The 27,904-nt window shown below is 43.9% G+C and overlaps 1 protein-coding gene across 2 annotated transcripts; it reads right to left on the bottom strand.

Annotated features, from left to right (window-relative positions):
• Positions 1-38: 38 nt before the first annotated feature.
• NIPSNAP2 (nipsnap homolog 2) lies at positions 39-27,846 on the bottom strand. Of its 2 annotated transcripts, XM_055561173.1 has the most exons (10): positions 27,668-27,842; positions 17,932-18,071; positions 17,804-17,849; positions 14,861-14,955; positions 14,456-14,526; positions 13,217-13,357; positions 12,052-12,083; positions 6,678-6,772; positions 2,635-2,718; positions 39-1,189 (listed from the first exon to the last, which is right to left on the bottom strand). In XM_055561173.1, exons 1-10 carry the CDS (start codon positions 27,757-27,759, stop codon positions 1,125-1,127), a joined length of 861 nt encoding a protein of 286 aa, XP_055417148.1. In that variant the 5' UTR covers positions 27,760-27,842; the 3' UTR covers positions 39-1,124. The 2 variants fall into 2 exon arrangements, with proteins under 2 accessions (XP_055417148.1, XP_055417149.1); XM_055561174.1 differs by lacking the exons at positions 14,456-14,526; positions 17,804-17,849 and having other exon boundaries at positions 27,668-27,846.
• Between the last annotated feature and the right edge of the window lie 58 nt (positions 27,847-27,904).

The raw sequence follows: 27,904 nt of genomic DNA, 5'->3' as shown, positions 1-27,904 counted from the left end.
TCAGCATCAGTTCATTAAAAAAGATCGCATACATGTAATATGTGAAAATTAAGAGGATTTTTATTAACTTTTATATGTTCTTGGAGAAAACCATTCACATGTAAAAGCTTGACATTTGATATGAGATTTATTCACACTTTAACATAAATTCTTTGATCTGGGGGTCAGATATAATTTTTCATTTCAACAGGACTTTCACATGATTACAGTCACAAAATTGGCACTATTAAAAAATGAAATCAGAGCTAGACAAAGTATGCAGTTTTATGTCAGTTTAAATCTCAACATGCACACCCCCCTCCCCCCATTCATGATCTTGGAAGAATCTGCTGTGAGCTTACTAAAATGCAGGTCACAGATGACCTTTTACAAAATAAAACCTCTTTTCCTAGTGCTACTCGTTTTGTTGTAGAAAAATATTACAAATAAAAATTAGTGCTATTCAAGGTGTTCATTTCAAAGTCACATATGATACACAGGTTCAAGCCATCTTTTCCTCGCGTATAAAGACAACACAATACACAAAGTGGAGACTGAATTACCGATCAACCACTTCCCCCTCAGTAACGACACAGTTTACTATGCTGACATTAAAAATAAGAGTGAAGCAAAACATTTCCAGGTATTGAGTACACTTATAATTTGTTCCTAGTCTGAAACTCAGAAAAAAATGCTACAGAAACATGATGAAATTTATATTTCTTCCTGATACAAGAAATTTGTCTTAAAAATCTGTAATTATAAAACAGATTTGCTCTTTATAAAGAAATAGCTAACTTTTTTTTTTTTTCCCATGGTTAGATTCTTACTTGGAGATGACTCCAATTTTCAATTGGGCTCTCTTTTCCTGGGGGGTAGGGAGAGGTGGCTTGGTGTTAATATTATACGGTACATTCGACAAACTTGGGGATGTTTCAGAGGACTACAGCACAGTTACAATCAGCCAAACTGTAATAGTTTCCTGTCTTGTGATTATGTAAATTTTAAAGAAAAGAGGTCTCTTACAAGCTATATACAGCAGTTTACACTTCAGTGTTTCTCTCTCACTTGTAACACAGTTCAAGTTGATTGATGACAAGCACTTGTCACATAAACTTCTGTAGGCACATCTCCATTCCGTCACTTCACTGGAGGGGCGAGGTCTTCTGTGGGATCATGATTCTGGATTCCATTTCCTGAATCAGTGGGACTGAAAACAAGGGCCGGAATCACTGGGGCTCACTGTTTTCTAAACAGATGGCAATAAATACATGCTAACAAGTAGGCTGCTGAGGATATTCATTCAGAAGACGTGCTGCCTGAAATCAGTACTGGAATACTAAGGACTGGTCTCGGGCAGAAATATACAAGCTAATGACAGACCAGCTGACACCCTATCATGTGTCATTAAAATATTCTGTCAGGAGATGTATTTCATGTGCTGGCAACCAGGAAAGTCTATATTGTGAGAAAAATGGTGCTTTCTTAAAAGGTCCTTTGAACTGAATTAAAATGTATATAGAATCAAATAATCTGACTGTATCCTATATACAGCAACAATACATTGTACCTGTAACACTGTCAGTGCTGAGGAAACATGTCTTTGGGACCTGATGAAAGTGTAAGAATAAGCAGCAAAGCCACATACAGTTATAGGATTTATGATATATGAACTAACAGACAAGATAATAGTTATTTTCCAGAACAAATTACTCTTCGATCTTCCTGGCAGGGTACAGGCTTAAGTGTGCCTGACGTGCAACATGGGTGGTGCTTATTACCTGCACTGGTGTCACTGGGTGCTATTCAGTCTGGCTGTTTTCTTGTAAAAATCAAGCAACTAGGATTTCATAGTGTATGTATTATATATACACATATGAGTATGCTGCTGCTGCTGCTGCTGCTAAGTCGCTTCAGTTGTGTCCAACTCTGTGTGACCCCAGAGATGGCAGCCCACCAGGCTCCCCTGTCCCTGGGATTCTCCAGGCAAGAACACTGGAGTGGGTTGCCATTTCCTTCTCCAATGCATGAAAGTGAAAAGTGAAAGTGAAGTCGCTCAGTTGTGTCTGACTCCTAGCGACCCCATGAACTGCAGCCTACCAGGCTCCTCCGTCCATGGGATTTTCCAGGCAACAGTACTGGAGTGGGGTGCCATTGCCTTCTCCATATATGAGTATACACAGATATATAGGCTTACATGTATGTACACAGGCATACACACATACATATGGAAAGTTTAAATATCGAAGTAATTCCCCAAATTATTTTAATTGCTGTATTAAATTGTAATGCTTTAGGGAATAAACAATTCTGATGAGAAAGCTTAGGAAAAAAATTTATTTGTATGATAAATTTTCAGAGAATACAGAAATGTACAAAAAAATGTAATGATGTAAAATTTACAACACACAAAGATCTGAAAACTGTACTAGACAACATGTATACTGGAAAGAATGAATATTCTCTATTGAAAAAGTCATGTAACTATCAAAGAAAAATATGACAATTTCTCTATTCCCTCAACCTTACAATTCACCATCTGACAGCTACATATTATTTTTTTTTTTTTCAAATACACCATGAGCTTCAGGGTGAAAGAACATTAAAATAATGAGACGAGAAGAATGAAGCACTTTATGCCTATTAAGATATTACCTGTATAATACACTAGTTCTTCCCAGCCATGTTTATGCCATGCTGCGTTCCGTATATCCTCCCTGGTCTGAAGATCCCTGTAAGCTTAAAAATAGCCACACAGAAGAATTAGCCAAACATAATGCCCTACATTCCACTAGTACAGGGTCCGGGAATGACTCCAGGACCTGCCATGAACACCAAAACCTGCAGGTGCTCAAGTCCCACTGCTGGCCCTATGTATCCATGGATGTGCACCCTCGGATTCAACCAGCTGTGGGTTGGTTGCATCGTACTGTGTGTATCAACTGAAAAAGATCCATGCAGTTCAAACCTGTGTTGTTCAAGGGTCAACTGGATGTCCAGTAAGTGCTGACTCAGCTGCTCATCTTGTTTTCTCAAATAGCCTATGTATCTTCCTTGACTTACGATGGGGTTACGTCCCAATAAACCCATCATAAGCTGAAAATATTGTAAATCGAAAATGCATTCAATACATCTAATCCACGAGAACATCCCAGCTGAGTCTTCCTTACCTCGTGTGTGTTATGTGTGTTAGTCGTTCAGTTGTGTCCAACTCTTTGTGACCCCATGGACTGTAGCCCGCCAGGCTTCTTTGTCCATGGGATTCTCCAGGCAAGAATACTGGAGTGATTGCCATTCCCTTTTCTAGAGGATGTTCCCGACCAAGGGATCAAACCCTGATCTCTTGCATTGCAGGCAGATTCTTTACCGTTTGAGCTACAGGGAAGTCCTTCCCTACCTTAAACGTGCTCAGAACACTCATGTTACCCTACAGCTGGGCAAAATCATCTGATGCCAAGCCTATTCATATCAAGTGTTCAGTGTCTCATGTAACTGAATACTGCACAGAAAGTGAAAACCACAATAGTTGTGAGCCTACTGGCTGTTCACCCTTGTGACCACTGCCACCGCCCAGCATCATGAGAGACTGTACCAAAAGCCTGGGGGAAGAGCACAATTCACAGTTTAGTTTCTACTGAACAGGGATCACTTTTGCACTGTCGTAAAGTTGAACAATTTTAAGTTGAACCATCCTAAGTCAGGGACCATCTATATTCCATGAACTTACTACTAAGCTGGGCTAACTGTGAGCGGGTTATTCTGAGAATTGTCAGGCCATGTGGGAAAGGCAAAACAATCTGCTCTCAAGGTTTACAGTCTAGTGGATTCAAGACGTGCCTTTACCAACCAAGTGAACTTCCTCATTAATGTGTTAAATCCATAACCAGAAACTGTCAGGCCACAGATAAGCAAAAGGAGATTCAATTTTACTCAGTATTTATAAGGCCATGCAACGATCTGGGTGAGAGACTGTGTTCACGACAGTGGAGAACAAGGAGACTCCACAGGGAGAACACAGCTGACCAGGGAAAGCTCCCTGGAAGGTACGATGTGACCAAGCGGGGTTTCAAGGTTGAAACTGACATTTCATTGTCCACATGCAGGAACCGGAGAGAAAAGCCCTCCAGTGGAGGGAAGGGCATGGGCCGAGGATCAGGTCCTGGGGATACAATTCAGATACCTCACTGGGTACTTTGGTTTCTGCTTCCCAATCCGGCAAGATCCTTCTAACCACTGACCCAGGAGGGCTCCCCACTCAGTTCTAGTCTCTGTTTATGGCTTCCTTCTCCCTATGAGAAAACCTAACCATGCAGGCCGAGTAATTTGAGCACAAGTTCCCCACTAGGAGTGTAAATTGATTACATAAAATTTTGAAGGTACTGAAGAATAGAAGGAAAAGGAAATCCTCTACCTTTCACAACCTGGGTGAAAATGGCTAACACCCATGTGACAAGCAGCAGTCTTCTTCCCGGGACCAGGCGCACCCCTAGTGCACTGTGTGGGGACCCCCCTTGCAGGGAACACAGGGGGAGAGGCCTGTGTTCCTTAAAAAGTTTTCTTATTTAAAACAAACTTTTTGGAGTAAAATATACATAACAAAATTTACTGTTTTCTTTTTTTTTTGGCCATACCATGTGGCATGTAGGATATTAGTTCCCTGACCAGGGATCAAACCCATTCCCTTTGCAGTGGAAGCGCGAGTCTTAACCACTAGACCACCAGGGAAGTCCCTACTGTAACTATTTTTAAATGTATAATTCAGAGGCAATAAGTACATTACATTGTGCCACTTTTTTTATCAGCCCCAGTTAAAACTTTATCCATTATAAACCATCTCTTCCCAATTCCCCTCTCCCCTCAACCCCTGTACCCTCCATTCTATGTTCAGTTTTTGTGAATTTGCACAAACCACGTTTTGTTCATCTGTTAATGGACTTTCGGGTTTGGGGAGGCTTTTAAAGATGGGAGGCACTGAGACTGTTCACATACCGAGGGAAGGAGCCCACAGGTGGGGTGGGGGGAGCAGCTGCGGCTGCAAGGCCTCGAGGGAAGAGGGGTGCTGGTGGAGGGGGGTGGAAGGACGGCATCATGTGCAAGGGTAACAGGAAGGGGAGCTCTGCTGGGGGAAGACCTGCTTTGAAGCTAGACCGGCTGACGTCTGAGGCTGGCCCAGCTCCTGCACAGCTGTGGCTGGGGTGATTTCTTTACCACGTATGGGTCATGGTATCTCATTGGTGGTGTGTGGCTGTCAGGGTTAAAGGGAATGGTGCATAAATAACCAACACACAGAGGTGCTTGGTAAGTGTTGGTTCTTTCTCTAAAAAAGATGGATAAGCGAGGGTAAGTTGTGGCCAACTGAGAAAGCATCTCTGCACATCTCAATACTTTTTCCCTGTGAGGTAGGAAGTGGGCAGTGGACATTTGGGACACTGGCTGGAGACACAAAGGACGGTGGAGATGGGCACTGCCTGAAAGTAGACACATGTCTGACCTTGGCCTGTGCCAGAGTACGGGGTCCGGACCCTCCAGTCCCCATGCTCACTCACCACAGAGGCCGCTCTCAGAGGGCCCTCTAGGCTGAGGAAGGGGAGGGGTCTGTCTTTTCAGTTTAAATCCTCTGGACAGATCATACACTAAAAATTCACAATAAAAACGACCTCATCCCTACCTCAAGCCTGTAAAGGTTAAGTTATACTTAATAGGTCTGCTTGCCAGACATCACCCTGTCCCTGAGCCTCCAGCTGCCCCAGCAGGCAACGCCCCTGCAGCACTCGGTGGGACCAGAGAGGGCAAACCCGCACCTCAGTGAATTAATATGGTTTAGGGTTTGGAAATGTCAGGCTTTTCATCTTTTTAATGTTAATAACCATTTACAAGTGTTCCCTGGTAGCTCAGATGGTAAAGGATCTGCCTCCAATGCCAGAGACCTGGGTTTGATCCCTGGGACGGGAAGGTCGCCTGGAGAAGGGAATGGCTACCCACTCTAGTATTTCTTGCCCCGCGAATTCCATGGATGGAGGAGCCTGGTGGACTACAGTCCACGGGGTCGCACAGAGTCAGACATGATGGAGTGACACACAACAATTTACAAATGTGCCCAGAGTACGCCAAGCTGCCGCTGCGACCTGCTTCCTGCTCAGCCAGGGAGACGGACACACACAGCCACGACCATGAACACACGTGTGGCACCAGGCTCTGGGGGCTCGGGGACAGTGACACTCCCTGGGGGATGAGGAGGAACATCCGAGCCAGGCCCAGAAAGGCACCAAAGGAGGCGTCAAGCCAAAGTGGGTGGGGACGGCAAAGGCGAGAGAAGATGCCTCAAGAGGACAATGGATCCAGACCGAGGCAGGCAGTGGGCCCTCTTCGAGGACATCTTTCTGTGTGGAGCATGGCACTGTCCCTGAGGGAGCCGAGGGATGTTCAGAGAGGGAGGCTGGGATCGCCCTGTGAAAGGCCGCAGCACCTCTCAGCCCTGCTCTCATCTCACCAGCTCACGATGAGCTGCACGTCTGGGGACCCTTCACTGTGGACCTCTTGTGCTGGGGGCTGAACACCTACCTTCCATCTGGGGCATCTGGGTCAGCTGCAGTGTTCCAGGTTCCTGACCTGAGGTATGATTTACAGGCTAGGACAACTTATTTAGTAATGAATTCTGAAATCCCAGGAATGTAAAAATGAAAGGGAAAAAAACATACCCCAAAGATGGTGCACCATATAGAGCTGCCCAATCTGGGAGAAGAACCCTCCAACAGCTTCATTACCGTCCTGTCTGAAGCGAATGGCACGAGCCCTACGAGAAAAAAACAATGTTCAGATACCGTATCAGGTATGTTAAAAAAGTGAGTTTCTTCCATTTCCAGCGCAAGTTGTTCAGAACAAAGAATACTTTTTAAATTATTGAATGTATCTGAAAGCTATTTTAATGTACACTAGATGTCAATCTACATTTCTGTAGCAATATTAGTCATTTTTGTAAAATGTGTAGAGTAATTCGTAACTATTAAAATAAAAACAGCATGAGATACGTGGTTGCAGTCCTGATTTTAAAAAATGGAGATGTCTTTATTTTATTTTGCGTGGCATGTTGGATCTTAGTTCCCTGACCAGGGATCGAACTGCACCCCGTGCCTTGGAAGCCTGGAGTCTTTAATCATGGACGACCAGGGAAGTCCCTGATGCTAATTTCTTTAACCTTACATTTAGTGTTACATGATCATAATCATCACCCAAAATTACAAACCTGATTAGTTAATTATTAAAATTAGGCAAATCACTATAGTGTGCATTTTAACCCAAAGAGGGGAAAACCCTCCATATTCATCGATAGTGATAAATGCTCAGGATTGTTCACTTCATTTGGAATTTTTCTCATCCACTTTCTCAGTAGGCAAAGAAAACATACTTGCCTTAGCCTGGAAATAATCAGAAGCATGTACTGAAGAGGAGATCACCATCTTAAATAGTTACCTATGTGCCAAAATATAAATTGCATGCTGAACTGGGCTTTGTAAATAATTTTTTAAAATAACCGAAGAATACACTCAGTACTTCTCTGTGGATTCCACCTTGGACATGTCTCAATTAGTAACATGGAAAAATAGAAATGAGTGATTTTATCCTGTGGGCAACTAAATTACTACACTTCGGGGGATCACTCACCAATTCCTTAATAAAATGATGTCTATAATCAAAGTGTTAGGTAGTTAGAACAGGAAAAAGGAATCCAAAATGGCAGTGGTTGAAGGACAAAGAAAGGAAAAGCCCATGAAAATGAAACAAAAGAAAATCCAAAGACTGGAGTGAGAACGTCAGGTCAAACAAACAGCCGTCATGGCTAGCCCAATTTGCATAGGGCAGGCTCAGGGGGGGAGAGACAAAATGTATAAAAGGAGGAAGCCAAGGCAGATTGGGACCTCTCCTTTGGGGTGGGCAGATACCTATTCAGGATTACAAATGAGCGCCATTCTAATGAACACTCCCCAAATTATGTTTCTGGGGATAAGATTTCTCAGGATAGCTCTGAAGAGCCAACACAGCTTGTCCAGAATTGTACTCCAAATAGATAGGAGACAGATTACCTGATCCCTGAACAAGGAGGGACTTGAGCCATCATGAATGAGGAGTGTTGTTTCTGGGAAATACCTCCAGCTAAGCTGAACAAAGTTTCATAATCCTCAAGAAAAATATTCAGATCCTATAGGATCTCAAAGAACGAGCTGGAGAGTTCTCAGGGTGGCTACAATCTCTCTTTGGGGGAGCCTTCTCCTGGCGAGGGGGAATTTGATTGGCTAATGCCCCTACTAATCCCTGTTATCACCATATTGATGCTGCACATGATTGCTCCATGTATTATCAATTGTCTAACCTGTTTTCTCTCTGCCCAGGTCAACAAGCTACAATATGCAGTGCCAGTTCAACAAAGACATATCAAACTACACCGGACCATGGAAAATATCACTCACCCTTACTTAGATGGACACCGCTATCAGGACTCTGAGGCTTAGATTACCAAGAGGAGGAGACCCAATGCCCCTCACCATCCCAGCTCAGCAGGAAGTAGCCAGAGAAACCTCGACACCCCTATTCCCAAAGAATTGGGTCTCCCATCTCTTGAGGGGGGAATGTTAGGCAGTTAGAATAGGCAAAAGGAGTCTAAAATAGCAGTGGCTAAATGACAAAGAAAGGAAAAGCCCAGAGAAACAGAACAAAAGAAAATCTACAGATGGGAATGAGAACATCAGGTGAAACAAACACGCCCCCTTCTTGGCTAGCTCAATTTGCATAGGGCCGGCTCAGTGGGGAGGAGACAAAACATAAAAGGAGGAAGCCAAGAGGAAGCCAAAGGAGGAGGGCCTCTCCTTTGGGCTGGCCCGCCCTCACACCTTGAGGGTGTACTATCCTTTGCTTGCCAAATAAAACTGAGTTGTAACCAAGCGGTAACACTGGTCCACCATTTCAAATCTTTGCTGTGGCAAGACAAAACCGAGGAAATTATACACTCCCCCAACAATAGCATACAATCAAATATGTTTTTCTTAGTTTTCAAATGAAAGGCAATTCTATCTTGTATTAGTTAGCCTTGATGATCTAAGAAGAAAAGACTCATTAGAAAGAAAGGTCCCAGAACTGTTTTTGGAGGTAAAAAGATCTTAGAGATTATCAAGCCCAAAGCAATAAATTTCATAACTGAAGAAAAGAGAACATATATAAACTGAAAATAAAAAGTCACAGCTCTCCTGTTCCAAAGTGGCTGTGCCATTTTACATTCCCACCAACAACGTATAAAGGCATCAATTCATTAACAACCTCATCAACACTTGTTATTCTTTTTAATTATAGCCACCCTAGGGGCTATGACAGAGAAGGCAATGGCACCCCACTCCAGTACTCTTGCCTGGAAAATCCTATGGACGGAGGAGCCTGGTATGCTGCAGTCCATGGGGTTGCCAAGAGTCGGACACGACTGAGCGACTTGACTTTCACTTTTCACTTTCATGCATTGGAGAAGGAAATGGCAACCCACTCCAGTGTTCTTGCCTGGAGAATCCCAGGGATGGCAGAGCTTGGTGGGCTGCCGTCTATGGGGTCACACAGAGTCGGACACGACTGAAGCGACTTAGCAGCAGTAAGCATATGACGGAGAAGGCAATGGCACCCCACTCCAGTACTCTTGCCTGGAAAATCCTATGGATGGAGGAGCCTGGTGGGCTGCAGTCCATGGGGTCGCTGAGAGTCGGACAGGACTGAGCGACTTCACTTTCACTTTTCACTTTCATGCATTGGAGAAGGAAATGGCAACCCACTCCAGTGCTCTTGCCTGGAGAATCCCAGGGACGGGGAAGCCTGGTGGGCTGCTGTCTATGGGGTCGCACAGAGTCGGACATGACTGAAGCGACTTAGCAGCAGCAGCAGCAGCAGGGGGTATGAACCGCTATCTCAATGTGGTGTACTTTGCATTTCCACAATGACTAAGGACATGGAGCAGCTTTTCACATGTTTATCAGGCATTCACAGAGCTCCTTTGAGGAAATGTCTATTTAAATGCTTTGCCTATTAACTTTTTTTTTCAAATTTATTTTACAATTTTTTTATTATGGTAGAAAGCACCTGACATTAAATTTACCTCAACATCTCCTACTGTACAGGCCAATGGGGCCAAGTCTATTCACACATTGTTGTGCAACACATCTCTCCAACATTTCATCTTGCGAAACTGAAACTACCCACTAAGCACCAACTCCCCTCCGCCCACCCAGGCCCTGGCAGCCACCATTTTGTTTTCTGTTTCTTTGGTGTTGACCACTTTAGAAACTTTGTATTAGTACTTGTCATTTTATAATGGGCTTTCTTTGCTTAACACAATGTTCTCAAGGTTAACAGTGCATGTGGCAGAATTTCCTTCTTTTTAAAGGCTGTATAAAATTCCACTATATGTACATGCCACATATGTATCCATTCATCTGTCCAAGGAAATTTACCTTCCTTCCACCCTCTTATGTCTGTGAATGCTGTGATGAACAGCGCTGTGCAAATCTCTCTCTGAGAAGCTGCTTTGAATTCTTTTGAAGTAGGATTGTTGCATCAGATATAATGCTATTTTTAATGTTTTTAAGAAGCGCTGTATGAAAAAACATTTTCCATAATGGCTGCCCCATTTTATATTCCTACCTACATTATGGAAGGGTCCCGACTTCTCTGTATCTTTGCTAACACTTGATATTTTCTGTTCTTTTGATAATGGCCCTTCTAAAGGGTACGAGATGGTTGGCATATATTTGTGGTTTTGATTTGAGTTTCTCTTATGCTCAGTGATGCTAACCATCTTTTCATCTTTCTGGCTATTTGTATATCTTGGGAGAACTGTTTTTACAAGTCTTTTGCCCATTTTTTAATTGGGTTATCTTCTCATCATTGAGTTGTATGATTCCCTTATATATTTGGGATATAAGCCCTTTATCAGATATGTGATTTGCAAAATTTTCTCTCAGTCTATGACCTGTCTTTTAATTTTTAAAACTGTATCCTTTGAATTACACAAAAGTTTTTAATTTTGGTGAATAATAATCAATTTTTTTCTTTTGTAGATTGTGATGTTGGTGTTTATCTACGAACTCTTTGCCTAACCTTACATTACAAAGATTTTCCCTTATGTTTCTTCTGAAAATGTTATATTTTAGCTCTTACACCTAGGTATACAATTCATTTTCAGTTAGTTTTTGTATATAATATGAGGTAGGGATCTAAATTCATCTTTTTGCAAGGATATCCAAAGTCTCAGAACCCTTTGATGAAAAGTCTATCTGTCCCCATTGAATTGCCTTTGTACATTTGTCAAAAACTAATTGTTCACATACGTGAACATTTGTTTCTTGTCCTTCAATTCTATTCCATTGATCTAAATGCCTGTCTGTATGTCAGTACCATACTGTCTTGATTACTCTAACTTTGTAGTCAGTTTTGAAGTTGAGCAGTGAGTCCCCCAACTTTGTTCCTTTTTTTCAAGACTGTTTTAGCTATTTTGGGGTCCTCTGCATTTTTAGAGTCTGCTGAGATTTTGATTGGGATTCTGTTGAATCTGTATATATATATAAGATGGAAAAATTGGTATTTCGCTAATTAAACAAAGAAGAAATGGAAGCAGTTATATCATTGTGGTGTTCTGTTTATGTGACAAAAGCAACATTTCAGAAAAGATAATATCCAAGAAGAATAGGAATGTACCACTGGGGTTTTGTTTTTATAAAAAGTCCTTATCTCTTGGGAGATATGTGCACACTCAAATTCCCAGAGATGCAGTGTTATGTTGTTTGGGATTTACTTTCAAATACTCTGGGTAGGGGCATTTAGACTTAAGCAAGACCGGCCATGTGTTGATAATTACTGAAGCTAAGCAAGGGGGGGAAGGAAGGGGCACTGGTGGTATTTTTCTCTCTAGTTGTACAGTCTAATATCAAATTGTGCATGAACCCCAGATTTTATTTCTAGAATTAACACTATGGTGTAAAAGACTCTAAGACTTACAAATCTAAGTCTAAGACTTACAAACTCATCATTTGGTCATATACTCACCAGTAATTGCCCCATTCAATCATAGTTCCTGGCTGAAAAGAGATTTGGATTTGGTTTGTTAGTCCTTCTGTGAAGAAATACGGAAACAGCAGCATGAAAAATACCAAATGACAAGACTAACTAAGAAATTAACTTTTAATAATGTGAGATCTAACAAGTAAAAAAATGTAACAAAACAACATTATGCACTCTGTTCATACCTATCCTGTGGTGGGAGTAATAATTCTATGGCTTCATCTAAGGAGACAAGATATACTCAAGGGTAAGAGTTAAGGTCATCCAGTTACAGCTATGAAAATCACAGTCAGGCCATTCATGATTAAATTGTTGGTACCTATTCAGACTTTATTGAGAAATTTTAGTTTTTTATTTATTAATTTTTTTGCTGTGCATGTGGGATCTTGCTTCCCCCACCAGGCATGGAACCCATGCCCTGTGTAGTGGAAACACAGAGTCCTAACCAGGGAAGTCCCTACTTTGAAATTTTAAAATAAGTCAATTTAAGTAAACCTAACAGACATTCCTTGATTTTTCTCCCCCCAGTATAATACTGAATGTTAGACCACTGAGATCTACTGATATGTTTTCACTTTAACTATGCTGTTATCTGGGCTTTTTTTTTTAGTCGTGTCCTAGCAGGGAAACACCTAGAAAGTCGTAGAAATATTATTCCCCTTTTCTCTTACAGTGCTGTATAATGTATTCAGATATCACACGCTTATTAGTTGCTCTAGTTCAATGACAATAGATGCTATATAATGTACCTGGTCCTGCATTTTAGGTCTTTTCTCTTATGTCTAAGGCTATAAAACACAAATATCCTTAAAAGAAGAGAAAGAATGAGAAAGAAAGATTAAAAAAAAAAAAAAAGAAACAAGGGACTTCCCTGGTGGTCCAGTGGTTAAGACTCTCTGCTTCCAATGAAGAGGGGCATGGGTTCGACCCCTGGTCAGGGAACTAAGATCCCACATACTGCACAGCAAAAAAAAAAAAAATACAAAAACAAACAAACCAAAAAAGGAAATGAGAAGAACTGGACAGGGGAGAAAATGAGCCAAGCACACATCACAGAACATATGCCCAGCGACTGCTCTCGACACCAGGGGTGTGCGTCCTGCTGCACAAAGAACGAGGGGACATGGTGAACTCCTGTTCCAGGACTTACTCGGAGCTGGTAGGATCTGAGTTCATATATGTTCGGTCCTGACCGTGGGATGGGTTCATTCCAGAAACTGAACTCCAGCAGCAGCTGATTCTTTCTCGAGAGAAGCATGTTGCTTCTTGCCTTACGGAATTCCGAAAATTCCTTTGAGTGAAAAAGGTGCTCATGAGACTTGCTAGTATTTACATACAATATAAACCCACTTGAGTAACATGTATGTTCCCCCTCTAGTAGAATACTATTATAAACAGGGTCCCTTGGCCTGAGACAGTCCCAGCTCACATCTCATTGAGTCAGCATAATGGCTATTAGCATTCCCTTTCACTTTCAAAAGTGTCCAGGTTTAGATAATAAACTTCACCATTATCTTGATTATTTAAATGACAACGGAAACAAATTTAATTTCCTACGCTTTTAGGTCCTCCTGACAGTGTTTGACAGTATTATAAGACAGATGACATGGACACCTCAAAATATCAGATAATCCAAAAGCCATTTATATAGGGACAGGGAATCTACACAAAACACTTCCTTCTCTAATAATGTTAAGCTGGTAGAATTTCTCCATGAACACTTTTCTATTAGTGAAGGGAGGGGAGGACAGCAAAGTCAGCCCAAGGTGAAGAATGTGTGGTTGGCAGTTCCTAAAGCAGGTATGTGTTAGGTAACTCAGGCTGACTGTGGTGACTAGGTTGACTCACTGGCTTCAAACGTACCAGCTTATCAGTTTCAAAGTACAACTGACTTTTACAATAAGAACTGTTATTTTAACAGTATTACTGATGACTCTGTTCAAATACAACCTCAAGAAACCAAATAATAAAATCTTTACTACCGAAAACTAACAGTTTGCTTACAAAAACTGATGCTAGAAAAGAGTCATTTAATTCTGTACTAACATCTACTATTACGGAGAAGGCAATGGCACCCCACTCCAGTACTCTTGCCTGGAAAATTCCATGGATGGAGGAGCCTGGTAGGCTGCTGTCCATGGGGTCGCTAGGAGGCAGACAGGACTAAGAGGCTTCACTTTCACTTCTCACTTTCATGCATTGGACAAGGAAATGGCAACCCACTCCAGTGTTCTTGCCTGGAGAATCCCAGGGACGGGGGAGCCTGGTGGGCTGCCGTCTATGGGGTCGCACAGAGTCGGACACGACTGAAGTGACTTAGCAGCAGCAGCAGCAGCAACATCTACTGTATCAATAGTTTGAATAAGCAAACATTTTTCAAAATCATTACCTGATTTTCTCTGAGTTTATTCATCACTTCTGTGAGGGCTGGATAGCCTCCTTCATACCTCCAAAGGTGAACTGAAACATATTTTAAAAGATAACATACATTTAGACCTTTATGATATTCTGACCTTGAAAATATTCCAGATATGCTTAGTGTTAACACAGTACAAAACTGTAATGTGTGTTAGCCTGAGTTATACCGTAAAGTTTCAAAAATAGATTCAAATGTGAAAAATGATCAGAAAGGAGTTTTTGCGGTGATTTACTGAGAAACTACTTCAACCATAACACTAGATCAAGATTTGGAAAGCTTTGATTATAAAAACAAGCACTAAGTTGAAAATCATTTAAGTGATGACAGTAAAGGCTTAAGGAACAAGTGTTTATTCCAAAGACTTCTGCTTCCTACCAGCTTGATCCTGCTCGCCATACCACGTGTTCCAAGTCCCCACCAAAGTACAAGGGTAATGTTTATCTTCATGAATCCTTGGCAACACCTCTTGACTTAAAGAGAAGAAAGAGCAACACTAATTAAACAAGCAACAAAATTACATCAGATGGATAACACATGATCAATAATAGGAAAAGGTCATCTACTCTGTCTTCTGACAACTGACCTCAGAATATGTTTATGATGAAACAAACTACAGAATTAGCCTTTTAGCTGAATTCTGTTGTAAAACTCTAATGGCCCAGTTATCAAATGCTTAGGTGACTGATAACCCAGCTATCTAGAACAGTGGTTAAGTAACACAAGTATATTGATAAAAATGATAAAGAAGAGTCAAAGGTCCCCAAATTCCACAACTATGAGTCCATTATTCACCATTTCAGGGGAAAAAAGCACCTAGGAATGGTGATATGTATAAAAGCTAAGTTCTGGTGGTTCCAAAGATAGGATGGATGAGAGTAATGGGGAAAGAACGTGCGAGAAGAGAGAGAGAAGAAAGTAATGTTGAGGATGGGGGAGATGACAGAAGCAGCCCAAGAGGCAGAGGAAGCAGGGGCAGGGAGGGTGGGCTTTAAGGAAGAAGACGAAGCTGAAACACAACAGAGTCTGGAAGCAACCTCCACCCCACCGATCCCAAAGGGCATCCACGGTGCAGGAGAATCCAAATGAAAGACACAACATGAAGCATATTCAACCAGCTAAGGGGATGTGAAAGGTATCGCAGAGTCCCACACTGGACACAGCACCCAGGTTGTTGCCGTCCAACACACGTGGGTCATGCCAGGGTGTCACATTAGCAGAGGTGGCAGGGCCTTGTTCCACGGAAACCTTCCCACAGTGCAGATTCTAATGGACAGGGAAAGACAAAGGGAAGAGGCACAGCTGAATCACACCAAGAGGAAAGCTCAAACCTGCACGCTTTTTTGAGTAGAAAAATTATAACAAAAAAGTACAATACGGATCCAACAATGGGTGCAAAAAGGTATCAAGGGTCAGAAATGGAACCTGTTCAGATCATTTGCTGACATCAGATGATATTAAGCTAGTGATCATCACCCAATGTTGGGGCCCTAAGACAGGGCGGATGTGACTAGTTAATGGAGAAAAGCTCTGAATGGTCTTATGTCTAACTAACTGAAAACTCAAATGTCTTTCTGACCAAGTACGATGACCAAACCACATATTATTTTTTGAAGGGTAGCATTTACTTTTAAAATTAAGATCAGATATTAAATCTATTTGATATATGACACATGAATGCTCAGAAGTAACATGGGGTTGGTGGAAATTGGGAAAGATGATTATGTTAGGGAAATGGAAGTGGGTTTTCTTTTTGCCCCATGACATGAGCAGAAAGTAAAGAACCCAGCGCTGGAGCAAGAGCGGTTGATGGAAGCCTGCACAGATGACCGAGGTGAATCGGGGTTGTTAGGTAGGTAACCCTAGTACCCAGAATGAATGGGTTGGGCAGAACCTCATTACTGGAGCCCCTAAAAACCAGGCAGGTGTTAAGTCTTTATGTACTGGAAATAGGTTGCTGCTGAAAGTTCCAGAGAAAAGGAAAACAAACAGGATGAAGGAGAAAACAGAACTCAAGCAGACCAACTTGACAAACTTCTGGGTAATGGATTGCAGTGGGTAGGGGCATGGGGTTTGAGGTACTGGGGCAGCTTCAAGCCCAGGAAGGCAGTCAGAAGGGCTACTTGGAAATGGGCCTCAACCAGCCTGGAGAGGGAAACAAGCAAAGAGAAGCAAAATGCATGTCAAATGAAGATGCCCAGCCCTTAGTGACGGACTGGTCACAGAAAACTAAGGCGAGAGTCAAATAAAACCACGGTGAGTGTCACACATGGGGAAGCAGGAGGAGCAAAGTGATTCTACATTTTGAGTGTGAAGTGAGAACAAGACTTTCAAATAGAAACATGAGTAGATGGCCAGGAATCTAAGACAGGAGATGAACTGATAAAAAAATAGGACAGGGAAGATAATCCAGGGAAATATAAGCATACAGAAAATTTTCATCTTATGAAATGAGATTTAGAGAAAAACTATCTGCTTTGTTTTTTAGGTCATTTTTTAAATAAAGAGAACAGTGCTGAGGTGAGCATGAAACTACGCTAATGTTACCTTTGGCAACCCACCTCCAAAAATAAAACAACAAAAGATTTTTTTGCTTCTGAAAGTTAGGCTGATTCTGTAACAAAATCATTTGTTTTCTCATGAAAGCAGCAGATATGAATGGTTTTTAAAAAGTGCTTTTAAATCATGTTTGAAGACAACGGATCATTGAACTGCTATTTCTATTAACTTAAGAACTGGTGCACGTAATTCTCTTTGGTCTTAAAGTTTACAAATTCTATAAAAGTATATGGATTTCACATCACTCTAAGAATCTGCTGAATGGATTTGAACCCAGGCAGATGGAAGACTTGGAAAGAAATGGCAGCTCTACTGACATCATACAGGCTCTTACACTGCAGGGGTGCTTAGGCATAACACCGGAAGCAGGGGCAGTCCCACGGACATGCAATCTAACTCTTAGCGTTCAGAGCTGCCCAGAGATGGAGCATATGAATGTATTTAAGAACAGTGTCAGGAAGGGCTCCAGAAAGGACTCAAGCGCTGGATGAGTAGCTGGACTGGACAGACTGGCAAGGTTCCTTCCAACCTGAAAGTCTAGTAACATTCCAAAGTCTGACAGTCTATGCAGACTTCGGTGAATAAGTGCTTAAAATCAGAATGCTCTTGGTAACCCCACACAGAGCTCAACTTAAGAGCCTCTCAATGTTCAGCTTTAAGAAGAGGCATGAAAGATCTCGTTCTGCTATCAAGGGTTAGCACAACCAACAAATATTAAAATCATTACTTTTCCCCAAGTAAAGGATAGTTTGGTATACACACCAAATTTTGTTGTATGCTTCTAGGCATTCCGGTTTAACATTGTGAACTGAAACAAAAGAAAATTCAACGATAAACTTATGAACCAAGGGAAAAACGTTAACTCTGAAGATAGCAAACCTAGGACTCACACTGTAATTTGTACAGACTGCTGGTTTCCTTTTTGGCTAGGAGGTTAGAGTGAGCATCTTTCCTTGGGTCAACTTTCCGGACAAACAAGGATTTTAACCAGCTGTCCTCTCGAGGTCTGTTATCGGAAGACGTCAATTTCCTACGGGATCACAAATGCAAAAATCTGAGTTTAATCAGAGGTACAAAGATGTCAGGGTCTTTGGGTGGTAGTGCGTGGCCCATTGTTTTCATAGACTCATCGATCCGTTCAGCAAGCACTCCCTGGGCACACATTCGAAGCACAGTTCTAGAACTTGAGATATCATGTGTCCACTTTCCATGCCAACAATGTGCACTCTGAATGCAGGAGCAAAGTGTGAGAGAAGGAACTTCGGCAATCCTTGGAGAGTCCTCACGTGCATCTCCATGAGTCCTGCTGTGTTCTTCCCTTCTCTGAGGAAAAATTTCAACATAGAAAAAACATACACGGAAACTGAGAACAGTCAAATTCACAGAGAAAGAAAGTAGACCAGTACGTTCCAGGGGCAGAGGAGAGAATGGGGAGATATTATTAATGGGTGAGGAAGATGACAAGGTTCTGCAGGTAGACAGTGGTGACGATTATACAACAATGTGAATATACTTAATGCCACTGAACTGTACCCTTAAAAATGGCAAATGTTTTATGTACTTTACCACAATAAAAAACGTGAAAAGCAATATATGGAAAGTGACATGAATTCCTTCCTTAAAATTATCTTACCCCTAGAGTCAAGATTTTTAACTCACAAAAACCTAAGAATATAAACCTCACTAACATATAAATGACCTGCTAATTTTCATCTTATAACTGAACTTCTACGGTACACACTGTCCTAGTGATGATAAATCTGACTGAACTAACAAGCAACACTTTACCAGTGAAATTTTAGCTGAGTGTTTAACTCCCATATGCTTGCTAGTGGGATCACAAATTTGTGTGACTTCCCTAGAGGGCAGTGTGGCATTTATCTACAGCAAAATGCAAACCGTGCGGGCCTTCTGACCTAAGGGCTGCACTTGTAGTTATGTCCGAAGGGCAGCTATATTTAGACAAGCGCACACAGTTGAATGCAGGCGAGCATTCCTTACTGCCTTCCAGTTTGTTTCTGGTAAAGGCAATCTGGACTCCATTTACGGTGACTGGGCAGATCAAACAAGGCAGATCCAAAATCAGGACAGAATACAGTCATTAAAAAGAATGAGTAGACCTACACGCACTGACATGTTGGTATCTGAGATGAGTTCCATGGACAAAGGCCCAGAACAGTGCCCTAAATACACACACAAAGTGAAATGCTCACAGTGAGGATATCCGGGCTATGACTGGGCTCAGGGTGTGAGGAGTGAGTTTTCCTTTTCACTGTATACCCTTCTGCACTCGTGAATTTTCCATATACATATATTATTTTTATACTTAACATTAGCTAAAATATCTAAAAGTGCACGTTTAAAAACTCCTTTATGGGTAAGCTAGATAGGTATATATAACCTGAGAAAAGATTTTAAAAATTAAAGCCTGATAGGGACTTCCTTTGTGGTCCTCAAATGCAGGGGCTGCAGGTTCAACCCCTGGTCGGGGAACTAAGACCCCACATGTTGCTGCTGCTGCTGCTAAGTCACTTCAGTCATGTCCGACTCTGTGCGACCCCATAGACTGCAGCCCACCAGGCCCCCCCGTCCCTGGAATTCTCCAGGCAAGAACACTGGGTGGGTTGCCATTTCCTTCTCCAATGCATGAAAGTGAAGAGTTAAAGTCAAGTTGCTCAGTCATGTCCGACTCTAGCGACTCCACGGACTGCAGCCTACCAGGCTCCTCTGTCCATGGGATTTTCTAGGCAAAAATACTCAAGTGGGGTGCCATTGCCTTCCCCGCCACATGTTGCATGGCATGGCAAAAAAAAAAAAAAAAAAAAAGAATGAATGATTTACAATTCACACACCACATAGATGATTCTCACAAACACTGAGTGGAAGAGCCAGACACACAAGTTCAAAACCAGACAAAATTAACCTAAGGTGTTAGAAGTCAGGGTAGTGTTACCCTTGACGGAGCTCACTGAAAGGGACACAAGAAGGGCTTTGAGGGCTTGTAATGTCCTGTATCTTGATGTGGGTGCTGCTTACATGGTTGTATTTATATTGGGAAAATTCATCAAGCTATAAATCTAGAATTTGTGTACTTTCTTGAATGTATGCTATACTTCAGTAACAATTTTTAAGTTAAAAGGGCAAGTATTTTAAATAAAATAATGCATGTAGAATCTTAGTTCCCTCACCAGGAATTGAACCCACACCCCCTGCGCTGGAAGGGGAAGTCTCAACCACTGAGCCAGGAAAGTACCTCTCGTATATTTTTAAGTACACGTTTAACCCCTAGTAAACATACTTAAAACATGCAGGACAGCACCTGATTAATGGTGAGAAATTTAAAAATTATTTTTAAAACTTTAAAAAACTAAAAAAAAAAAAGTTATATATAAAAACTATTAGATCTTTGAAAGTCTCTCAGTCGTGTGACTCCTTGAAACCCCATGGACTACAGTCTGTGGAATTCTCCAGGCCAGAATATTGGAGTGGGTAGCCTTTCCCTTCTCCAGAGGATCTTCCCGACCTAGGAACTGAACCCAGGTCTCCCGCGTTGCGGATTCTTTACCAATTGAGCTATCAGGGAAGCCCTTAAGTATTAGCCCTTTAGCAAAAATCAAAATCATATGGTATTTATCTCTGTTTTCAATTCACTCGTTAGTTATATAAACTACTTCTGAGGATGGCAGTTCTCCAAATGAATCATGGTAAAATTCATTTCAATAAAAATATTTTGTCAATTTGTTTCAAGTATTTTCCTTTTTTTTTTTTTTGGTCCTACCCCATGGCTTGTGGGATCTTAGTTCCCCAACCAGGGACTGAATCCAGGTCCTCTGCAGTGAAAGCACCAAGTCCTAACCACTGTTCTACTAGGGAAATCCCATGTTTGAAGTATTTTAAACACACCACATTTTTGGATACTGTGTTAAATAATATCATGAAGAAAAATGGCAAGCATATAAAATTAGTGATATGCAAAGCAGAAAGTTTTAAGATTTGTGAGCAGGAGTTTGTATAGTTCCTTGAGCTTTTAGATTTCAAATTTACTAAACAAATTGTGTTTAAAAATATGTTTTGGTTAAATGAATTTTAAGACTTTAGGAATAACAATTATGAACAACTAGGAAAGAAATACAATGGAAGTTTCTAAAAATATCAGTACTAAGGAACTTCATTAAGAAGTAATTCACCAAGGTAAGCACTACTCCCAGTTCTTAATGAATCCTTCCAGAAGTACATAGACAAGCATATGCCATGCACACACATATTGCTATTTAACTCAGTGTATTTAATGCTTTGTAAAATAAGAGCATAATAAAGAATTATTGACAGGCTAAATCTGGAGGGAAAAAAATTCTGAAGTAATTCTTCCCTTCCTCTTTAGAATTTAAGGGGATTACAAGTTAATAAGCACATACTTCCTGTCAAGCTCTGGACAATTTGTGTATGTCTTCTCATTTAATCCCCAGAACAATCTAGCAAGGTAGGTTACTATTGCATTTTAACTACTGGACCCCAGAAGTCCAACCTGAGCTAAGAAGCGGCAAGATAAAAAATATGAACCCAGATCTAACTATAAAGTTCAAACTATTTTCACTGATAAGGGACACCTCACCCACATGGATCGCCCCAAGTAAGCATTTGTTCCAGATTTTTAACACCAAAGGGATTTACTTTAGGATGGGTAAGATGAAGTAAGGGTTATGACAACACTTTGTAAACTAAGATTAACGTAAGAAACAGTCAACATCACGGGACACACATAAGAACCCACGTGCTGTTTACTTGTCAAAGTTGGGTAGCAATTGTCTTGACAAATGAAAGGCAGTGTCACCCAGTATCAGCGCCAAATGACTCTTGACCTCTGAAATCTTCCGAGTGGCAGGTGACTGGAGCTGCCCCCTGTGCCCAGTCCACCTCACTGAACCATGGCAGTGGGCTGAAGTAGCCATGCCAACAGCCACCAGGATTCTAAGGCCTGGGTTGGGCTGGCTCTTTACTGAGAGCAACACACACAGGGATCAGCTGTTTTTACACCATCATATGCACGTCAGGTGGTACTTTACGGAGTGTCATGTACGGGGCAGCATATCCAACAAAACACTTCTTTTATTAATTTACCATTATTATTTCTTTCGGCTAACTCACAGGGCTTGTGGGATTTTTTCAGACCCCAGACCAGAGATTGGAACCTGGGCCCTTGGCAGTGAGAGATCAGAGTCCTAACCACTGGATTGCCAGGGAATTCCCCCAAACACTAGATTTTAAACAGAACGAGCATTGAGTGCCTGGTTCAGTGGATACAAAGATGACCAGATGCTGAGTCTGCCCGGTCTCAGGGGAAAAACTTATCAGTAAACAGCCAGAGCAGTCATGGACGCTGTGGACTCGCAGGCACTGTGGGAACTCGAGGGAGTGAACCGTCTTGGCCTTGGCCAGCCAGGAGCCGGAGGAACTTCAGGGCAGAGACTCCAGCTTCGACTTGGAGGACAGGCAAGACAGGTGCACGAAGCCAGCGATAATTCCAGTCACAGGAACAACGTGTCCAGGGGTATGGAGTCGTCAAGCTATGTGGCATATTTCTGGAACAGCAAAGTGTTCAGGAAGGCAAGAGAACACGGAGTGGGAGGACATGGAGCTGGGCAATGGGAGGGCAACGTGGGTGGGCAGGGAGGGCTGCACTCTATACTACACGTGGGGCAATGCCAGCAAGTTTTCAGAAAAGATCTAGGTGTAAAAAGCAGCCTGGCCGTGTGAGGCAGGTGGACGGCAGAAAGAAAGGCACGGGGCATGGCTCCTGGCTGGGTACGCAGCCCCGCAGTACCAGGCACAGCCGAGGCATTCGATACTCGCTGGACAGACCGAGGGATGATCCTGGGTTCAGACGATGACAGGAGGGATGAAGGGGAAAGAATACATTCAAAAGATACTCCTGGGAATTCCCTGGTGGGCCGGTGGTTTGGACTCCGTTCACTGCTAAGGGCCTGGGTTCAATCCCTGTTCAGGAACTAAGATCCCACAGGCTGCATGGCAAGGCAAAAAATTTTTTTAAAAACCCAACAAAACAAAAGGAAAAACTCCTGAAGTGAAGAGGAGGAGACTTGGGTCCTGATTAGGTATGGAAGATGGTTTTGGGTTCAGTTGGAACAAATTACAGAAGGGAAATATATCCGTGGAGACCATGGGATGAGGCAGCAGTAGGGCAAAGAGCTTTGGTCGCCTCATCACCAGTTATCTACTGATTGTGCACTGTGCGTGCCAGGCTGAGGAATAAACCCAGCCCTGACTTCACAGAGCTCGTTGTGCTGTGGAAGCAGGCAGACAGAAGTAATCACAGCGCAAAGCAATAGGAAGGAGCCCCTACTGGACATGGAGGTGGTGGGTGTGGCGGGGGTGGGGAAGAGGACGCGGAGGGGTGGCCTCACAGAGACATGGGCCAGCTCTCCGGGGAGACACTTGTTGAGCTTCAGACTTGAAAGATGGGGGGCAGTCTGTCAGGTTGCTGCCGGCGGGAGGAAGGACATTCTCGGAAGCAGAACTCTACCTGCTAGCAAAGCCAGGAGTGTGTGAATATGGCAGGGGTGAAAGGCAGAGGGGAGGCCGAAGGACTGGATCTAGAGAAGAGTCCTGCCTTAAAGCAGGAGCTATCGGACTCCCCTGCCCACCACCCAACACCCCCGGAATCCCAGTGAATCTGTCTTCACCGTGGCTGCTAGAGAGAGCTGTCCCCAACATTTCATTTTGAAAAACTTCAAACACAGAAATGAAAGAACAGTACAATAAAGACCTCTATGCCCTGCATCTAGATGGAAAAATGATGACTATTTTGTCCTGAGTCTTTATATGTATTTTGTTTATTTTTACCAAACCATACGAAACCAGAGTGCAGACATTATGCTACTCCATCCTTCAATACTTCGGCACACAGCTCCTGAGATCAAGGACAAACTGAATCTCTAACAATATCACATCTAAGGAAAACAGTAATCCTATAATATCTAATACCTACTTCATATTAAAATATCCCCAATGGTTCCTAAAATGTTGTCTACAGCTTTTCTTGGTGGAGGTGGGGTGGAAGGGAAGAGGGATGAAGACCTGGTCAAGGTTCACGTCACAGAGATCTTTCTAGCAAGAGATGGTCCTGTTCAGAGTTCTCCAGTTGCCCCGTCACCAATGGCTTCAAGTCCACACTCTTCACAGGAACCTAGCCACGAGCTGCCCAGAGCTGAGCTAGGGGAGTGTTCCTGCAGAGGCAGCGTCAAGACGTCAAGACATGCCGGAGGCAGAATTAACATGTCTAGCACCTGACCAGATGGGCAGGAGCAGGGGGGGAAGGGCATGGGGAAGATATTCTGGTTCCTGGCCTGGGGCACTCTGTGAAAGATGTTCCCTTAGTGGGGAGAGCGAGCCCAGGAGGAGCAAGCAGGCTTAGCAGGAGGAAGATGAGTTAAGTTTCCATACATGGTCATTTCCAGGGCCTGGGGGGAAAGTTCAGTAAGCAGCTGAGCAGGGGGGCCTGGCACTGGGCAGAGCTAAGATGTGTGTGGCAAACAGGCCTCCCAGGAACACTTCCGCCTTCCCCCTGAAACCACTCTTGCAAGGTCAGCCACAATGCCCCTGCTGGTAAGCGATTTTCTTCTGTCATCTTAACCTTTTACCAGCATCTGGCACAGCTGACCCACTCTCTCTTTGAAATACCTCCTGCCCGGGCACTGACCCATAACAATGACCTCACAGCTGCCCCTTCTGGCTCCCTCGCTGCCTCTCCTTCCTGTGTCCGGCCTGTAAATGACCAGATGTCCCAGGGTCTGTTTCTCAGCTCTTTTCTATTCACACTCCTCAAGCAATCGCACCCATTCCCATAGTTTAAAAAACCACTTTATTATGAAAAATGTCAATCAAATAGAGTACACTGAAACCCATGGATCTATTAACGTTTTGGATTCCTATATGCTCACAACTCTCAAATGCGGTTCAGACATCTCGTGGAGGAGTCATACAACTCCAGAAGGCCAACTGCCTACTGGGCCTTTCTGTCTGAATAGCTCACAGCCATCTCTAGCTTCACCAGGTTCAGAACTGCCCTGGATCCACCCTCTCCCCTCCCTGTACCTGTTCCTCCTCCTCTGAATGACCATCAGTCTCCCAGATGGCAAGTACCCGTGTGCCTTATTCACTGATGTCTCCCTGGCATGCAGTGGGCACGCTCACCTTTGGAACAGCTGACTCTCGGTGAATGGCACCAAGATCTATCCAGCTGACCATCCTGATGTGGTCCCCTTTTCAAAGTCAGACTGATCTTTTAAAAACGTAGATCAGATGAAGTCACACTCGAGTGTACACCTTTAAATGTTTTCCATGGCTTTCAGGATAAAATCCAAGCTTTCAAAATGGCTTGTAAGGCCTGGAATTATCCAGCACCGCTCCTGGCCACCTGTTCTCTGTCTTCACTTCTGCTTCTAGATTTTTCTGGGGTTTCCTAGCATGCCTGACTATTTCCATTTGGGGCCTTCATGGCCACTGATCCTTCAGGTCTCAGCCTAATATCACCTTCTCAAAAAGGCCTTCCATGACCTTGGGTGGGAGGTTCCCTGAGTTTCCCCCATGGCACCTACCTCATTCTGTAAGTCTACAAGGGTTTTCACTATGGCTTCCTGGGGAAAGCAACCGCACTATTATGCTCAAGTCAACAGAGCCTCAATGACATTGTATCCACCCAGTATTTGAGAGAATCAATGAATTTACTGGGTCTAGGCTGAGTCCTTTCCAATGAAGGAAAAAGTCCTGATGTTGGGAAAGACTAAAGGCAAAAAGAGAAGGGGCAGCAGAGGATGAGATGGTTATATAGCATCACCAACTCAATGGACATGAATCTGAGCAAACCCCAGGAGACGGTGAAGGAGGGGTGCGTGGTGTGCTGCAGTCCATGGCGCTGCAGAGTTGGAAGGGACTGAACGACAAGACTGAGTCCTAAAGAACACCTACAGTTAAGGCAGACTAGAGCCCAAGAAAGAGTCAGAAGGTATTGGGGACCCTGGATAAAGACAAAGCAGTGTCAAGAGCACTGGTCCCACCAGGAAATGGGGGTACCAGGCATACCAGGTCCAGTTCTCCAGTTTACAAGCTTCAAGTGATCTTGGGCACTTTGCTGCTGCTGCTAAGTTGCTTCAGTCGTGTCCGACTCTGTGCGACCCCATAGACGGCAGCCCACCAGGCCCCACCGTCCCTGGGATTCTTCAGGCAAGAACACTGGAGTGGGTTGCCATTTCCTCCTCCAATGCATGAAAGTGAAAAGTGAAAGTGAAGTCACCCAGTCATGTCCCACTCTTAGCGACCCCATGGACTGCAGCCTACCAGGCTCCTACCATCCATGGGATTTTCCAGGCAAGAGTACTGGAGTGGGGTGCCTTAGGTGATCACTATCAGTGTCAGCTGTCTTTTTTGTCAAGAATAAAATATCAATTTCATGGGCTTTTATCACTTGTGTGAAAAAAGCAACAGGAGATACTAAATAACAGAATAAAGATAAAAGGAGACTGACTTGTTGATCAACTTGGAAACAATATCAAATTGTGAAACAAAACTTGAGCATGAGTTCCAGGAAGGGTACTAGGCCTGAAGCCTGCCAAACTTGGGTTCAAATGCCTTTTCCAGCCATGTGTCTCAAGTTCTCTGAGGTGCCTTCTCTCTAAAATGCAGATCCTATTACTTCTTAAGATTGTTACAGGATTACGTTAAATAAACCATATCAGAATCAAGCTGGCCCGCATTAACATTTAACAAGCAGGTAGTTCCTTCCCTCTTTAAGTGTCAATTGCATTTTCTACGGGCTCATTGTTTAATCAACAAACAAAAACATAAACGTTCAAAGTACCTAGCAGACACCGATTCAGCAACTGACGTGCAACTTAGTACAGGCTTTGCTTTTTCAGTTTGGGGAAAAGGGGACTGGCGATGCCAGGGATGGATTCAGAAAACGGAACATTGAATCCAATGAGGTTAGAAAAAAAAGTTTAAACATGAACCCTATGCCGACTCAGTGCTGATAACTGTCCATACTTTTTGGTCCGCTACCTACTTTTAAATACACTTCTTCACTACCACTCCCCTGACCTCCACTGAGAGCTCACCCCGGACGATGCGTTATTTTATTTTCTTCCTCCCAACAACCCAGGACGTGAGGGTGTCTCTACTGCCATGTGCGGATGCTGACACTGAGGCTTCGCGCGGGCGAGCAGCGTTCTCGGGCGGTCCGGCCGGAGCCTCATGGGCCAAGTTCAAGGCCTGCGGCCTCAGCCACGCGCCCGCCGCTCGGCCACCGCTCCGGGTCGCGCCGGGTCAAGGTCCCGCAGGCCGGGCCGGCTCGGCGCGCGGACGCGGCTTCGGCGCCGAGCGTCGTTCTCGCCATGACCTTGAGCCCGGCCGGCCGGACAGGCGCTCGGACCCCGCCGAGGCTCCAGCTCGCCCCACCGCACCGACCGCGGCCCCGGTCCCGCCGCCCCGCAACCCGGGCGGCCCGGCCCCGTGGGGAACGCGGCCGCGGCGGGACCCGCGCCGGGGACCCCGCGCCCTCCGCCCCGCAGCGGCCCCTCCCCGGCCGCTCCCGGAAAGGGCGGCGCTGCTCACCGGAGCCCGGGCAGGAGGCTCCCGGGGCTGGCCCGCCGCAGGAAGCCGCTGGCTGAGGCCGCTCCGCCAGCGCGCAGCACTCGCGCCGCCATCTTGCTCCGGCGCCTCGGCTCCCACCGCCCGGGCCGCCGCTGACGCCGCCGCCGCCGCCGCCGCCACAGCCGCCGCGACCCCTCCCCCGGCAGGGCCCGCCGAGGCGGGGGCGGGGCAGGGCGGGGCGGGGCGCGCGACCGCTGC

The sequence above is a fragment of the Bubalus kerabau genome, chromosome 23 (assembly GCF_029407905.1).
Source record: "Bubalus kerabau isolate K-KA32 ecotype Philippines breed swamp buffalo chromosome 23, PCC_UOA_SB_1v2, whole genome shotgun sequence".
Lineage (NCBI taxonomy): Eukaryota > Metazoa > Chordata > Mammalia > Artiodactyla > Bovidae > Bubalus > Bubalus kerabau.
The sequence above is the reverse complement of the archived record's forward strand: the minus strand, read 5'-3'. Positions and strand labels throughout refer to the sequence as shown.

Coding starts and splice junctions, on each gene's coding strand:
- NIPSNAP2 (XM_055561173.1), bottom strand. CDS start 27,759: ATGGCGGCGCGAGTGCTGCGCGCTGGCGGAGCGGCCTCAGCCAGCGGC. Junction 18,072..27,667: donor AGCCTCCTGCCCGGGCTCCG/GTGAGCAGCGCC, acceptor GTGATCCCGTAG/GAAATTGACGTCTTCCGATA. Junction 13,358..14,455: donor ATAAACTCAGAGAAAATCAG/GTAATGATTTTG, acceptor TTTCACTCAAAG/GAATTTTCGGAATTCCGTAA.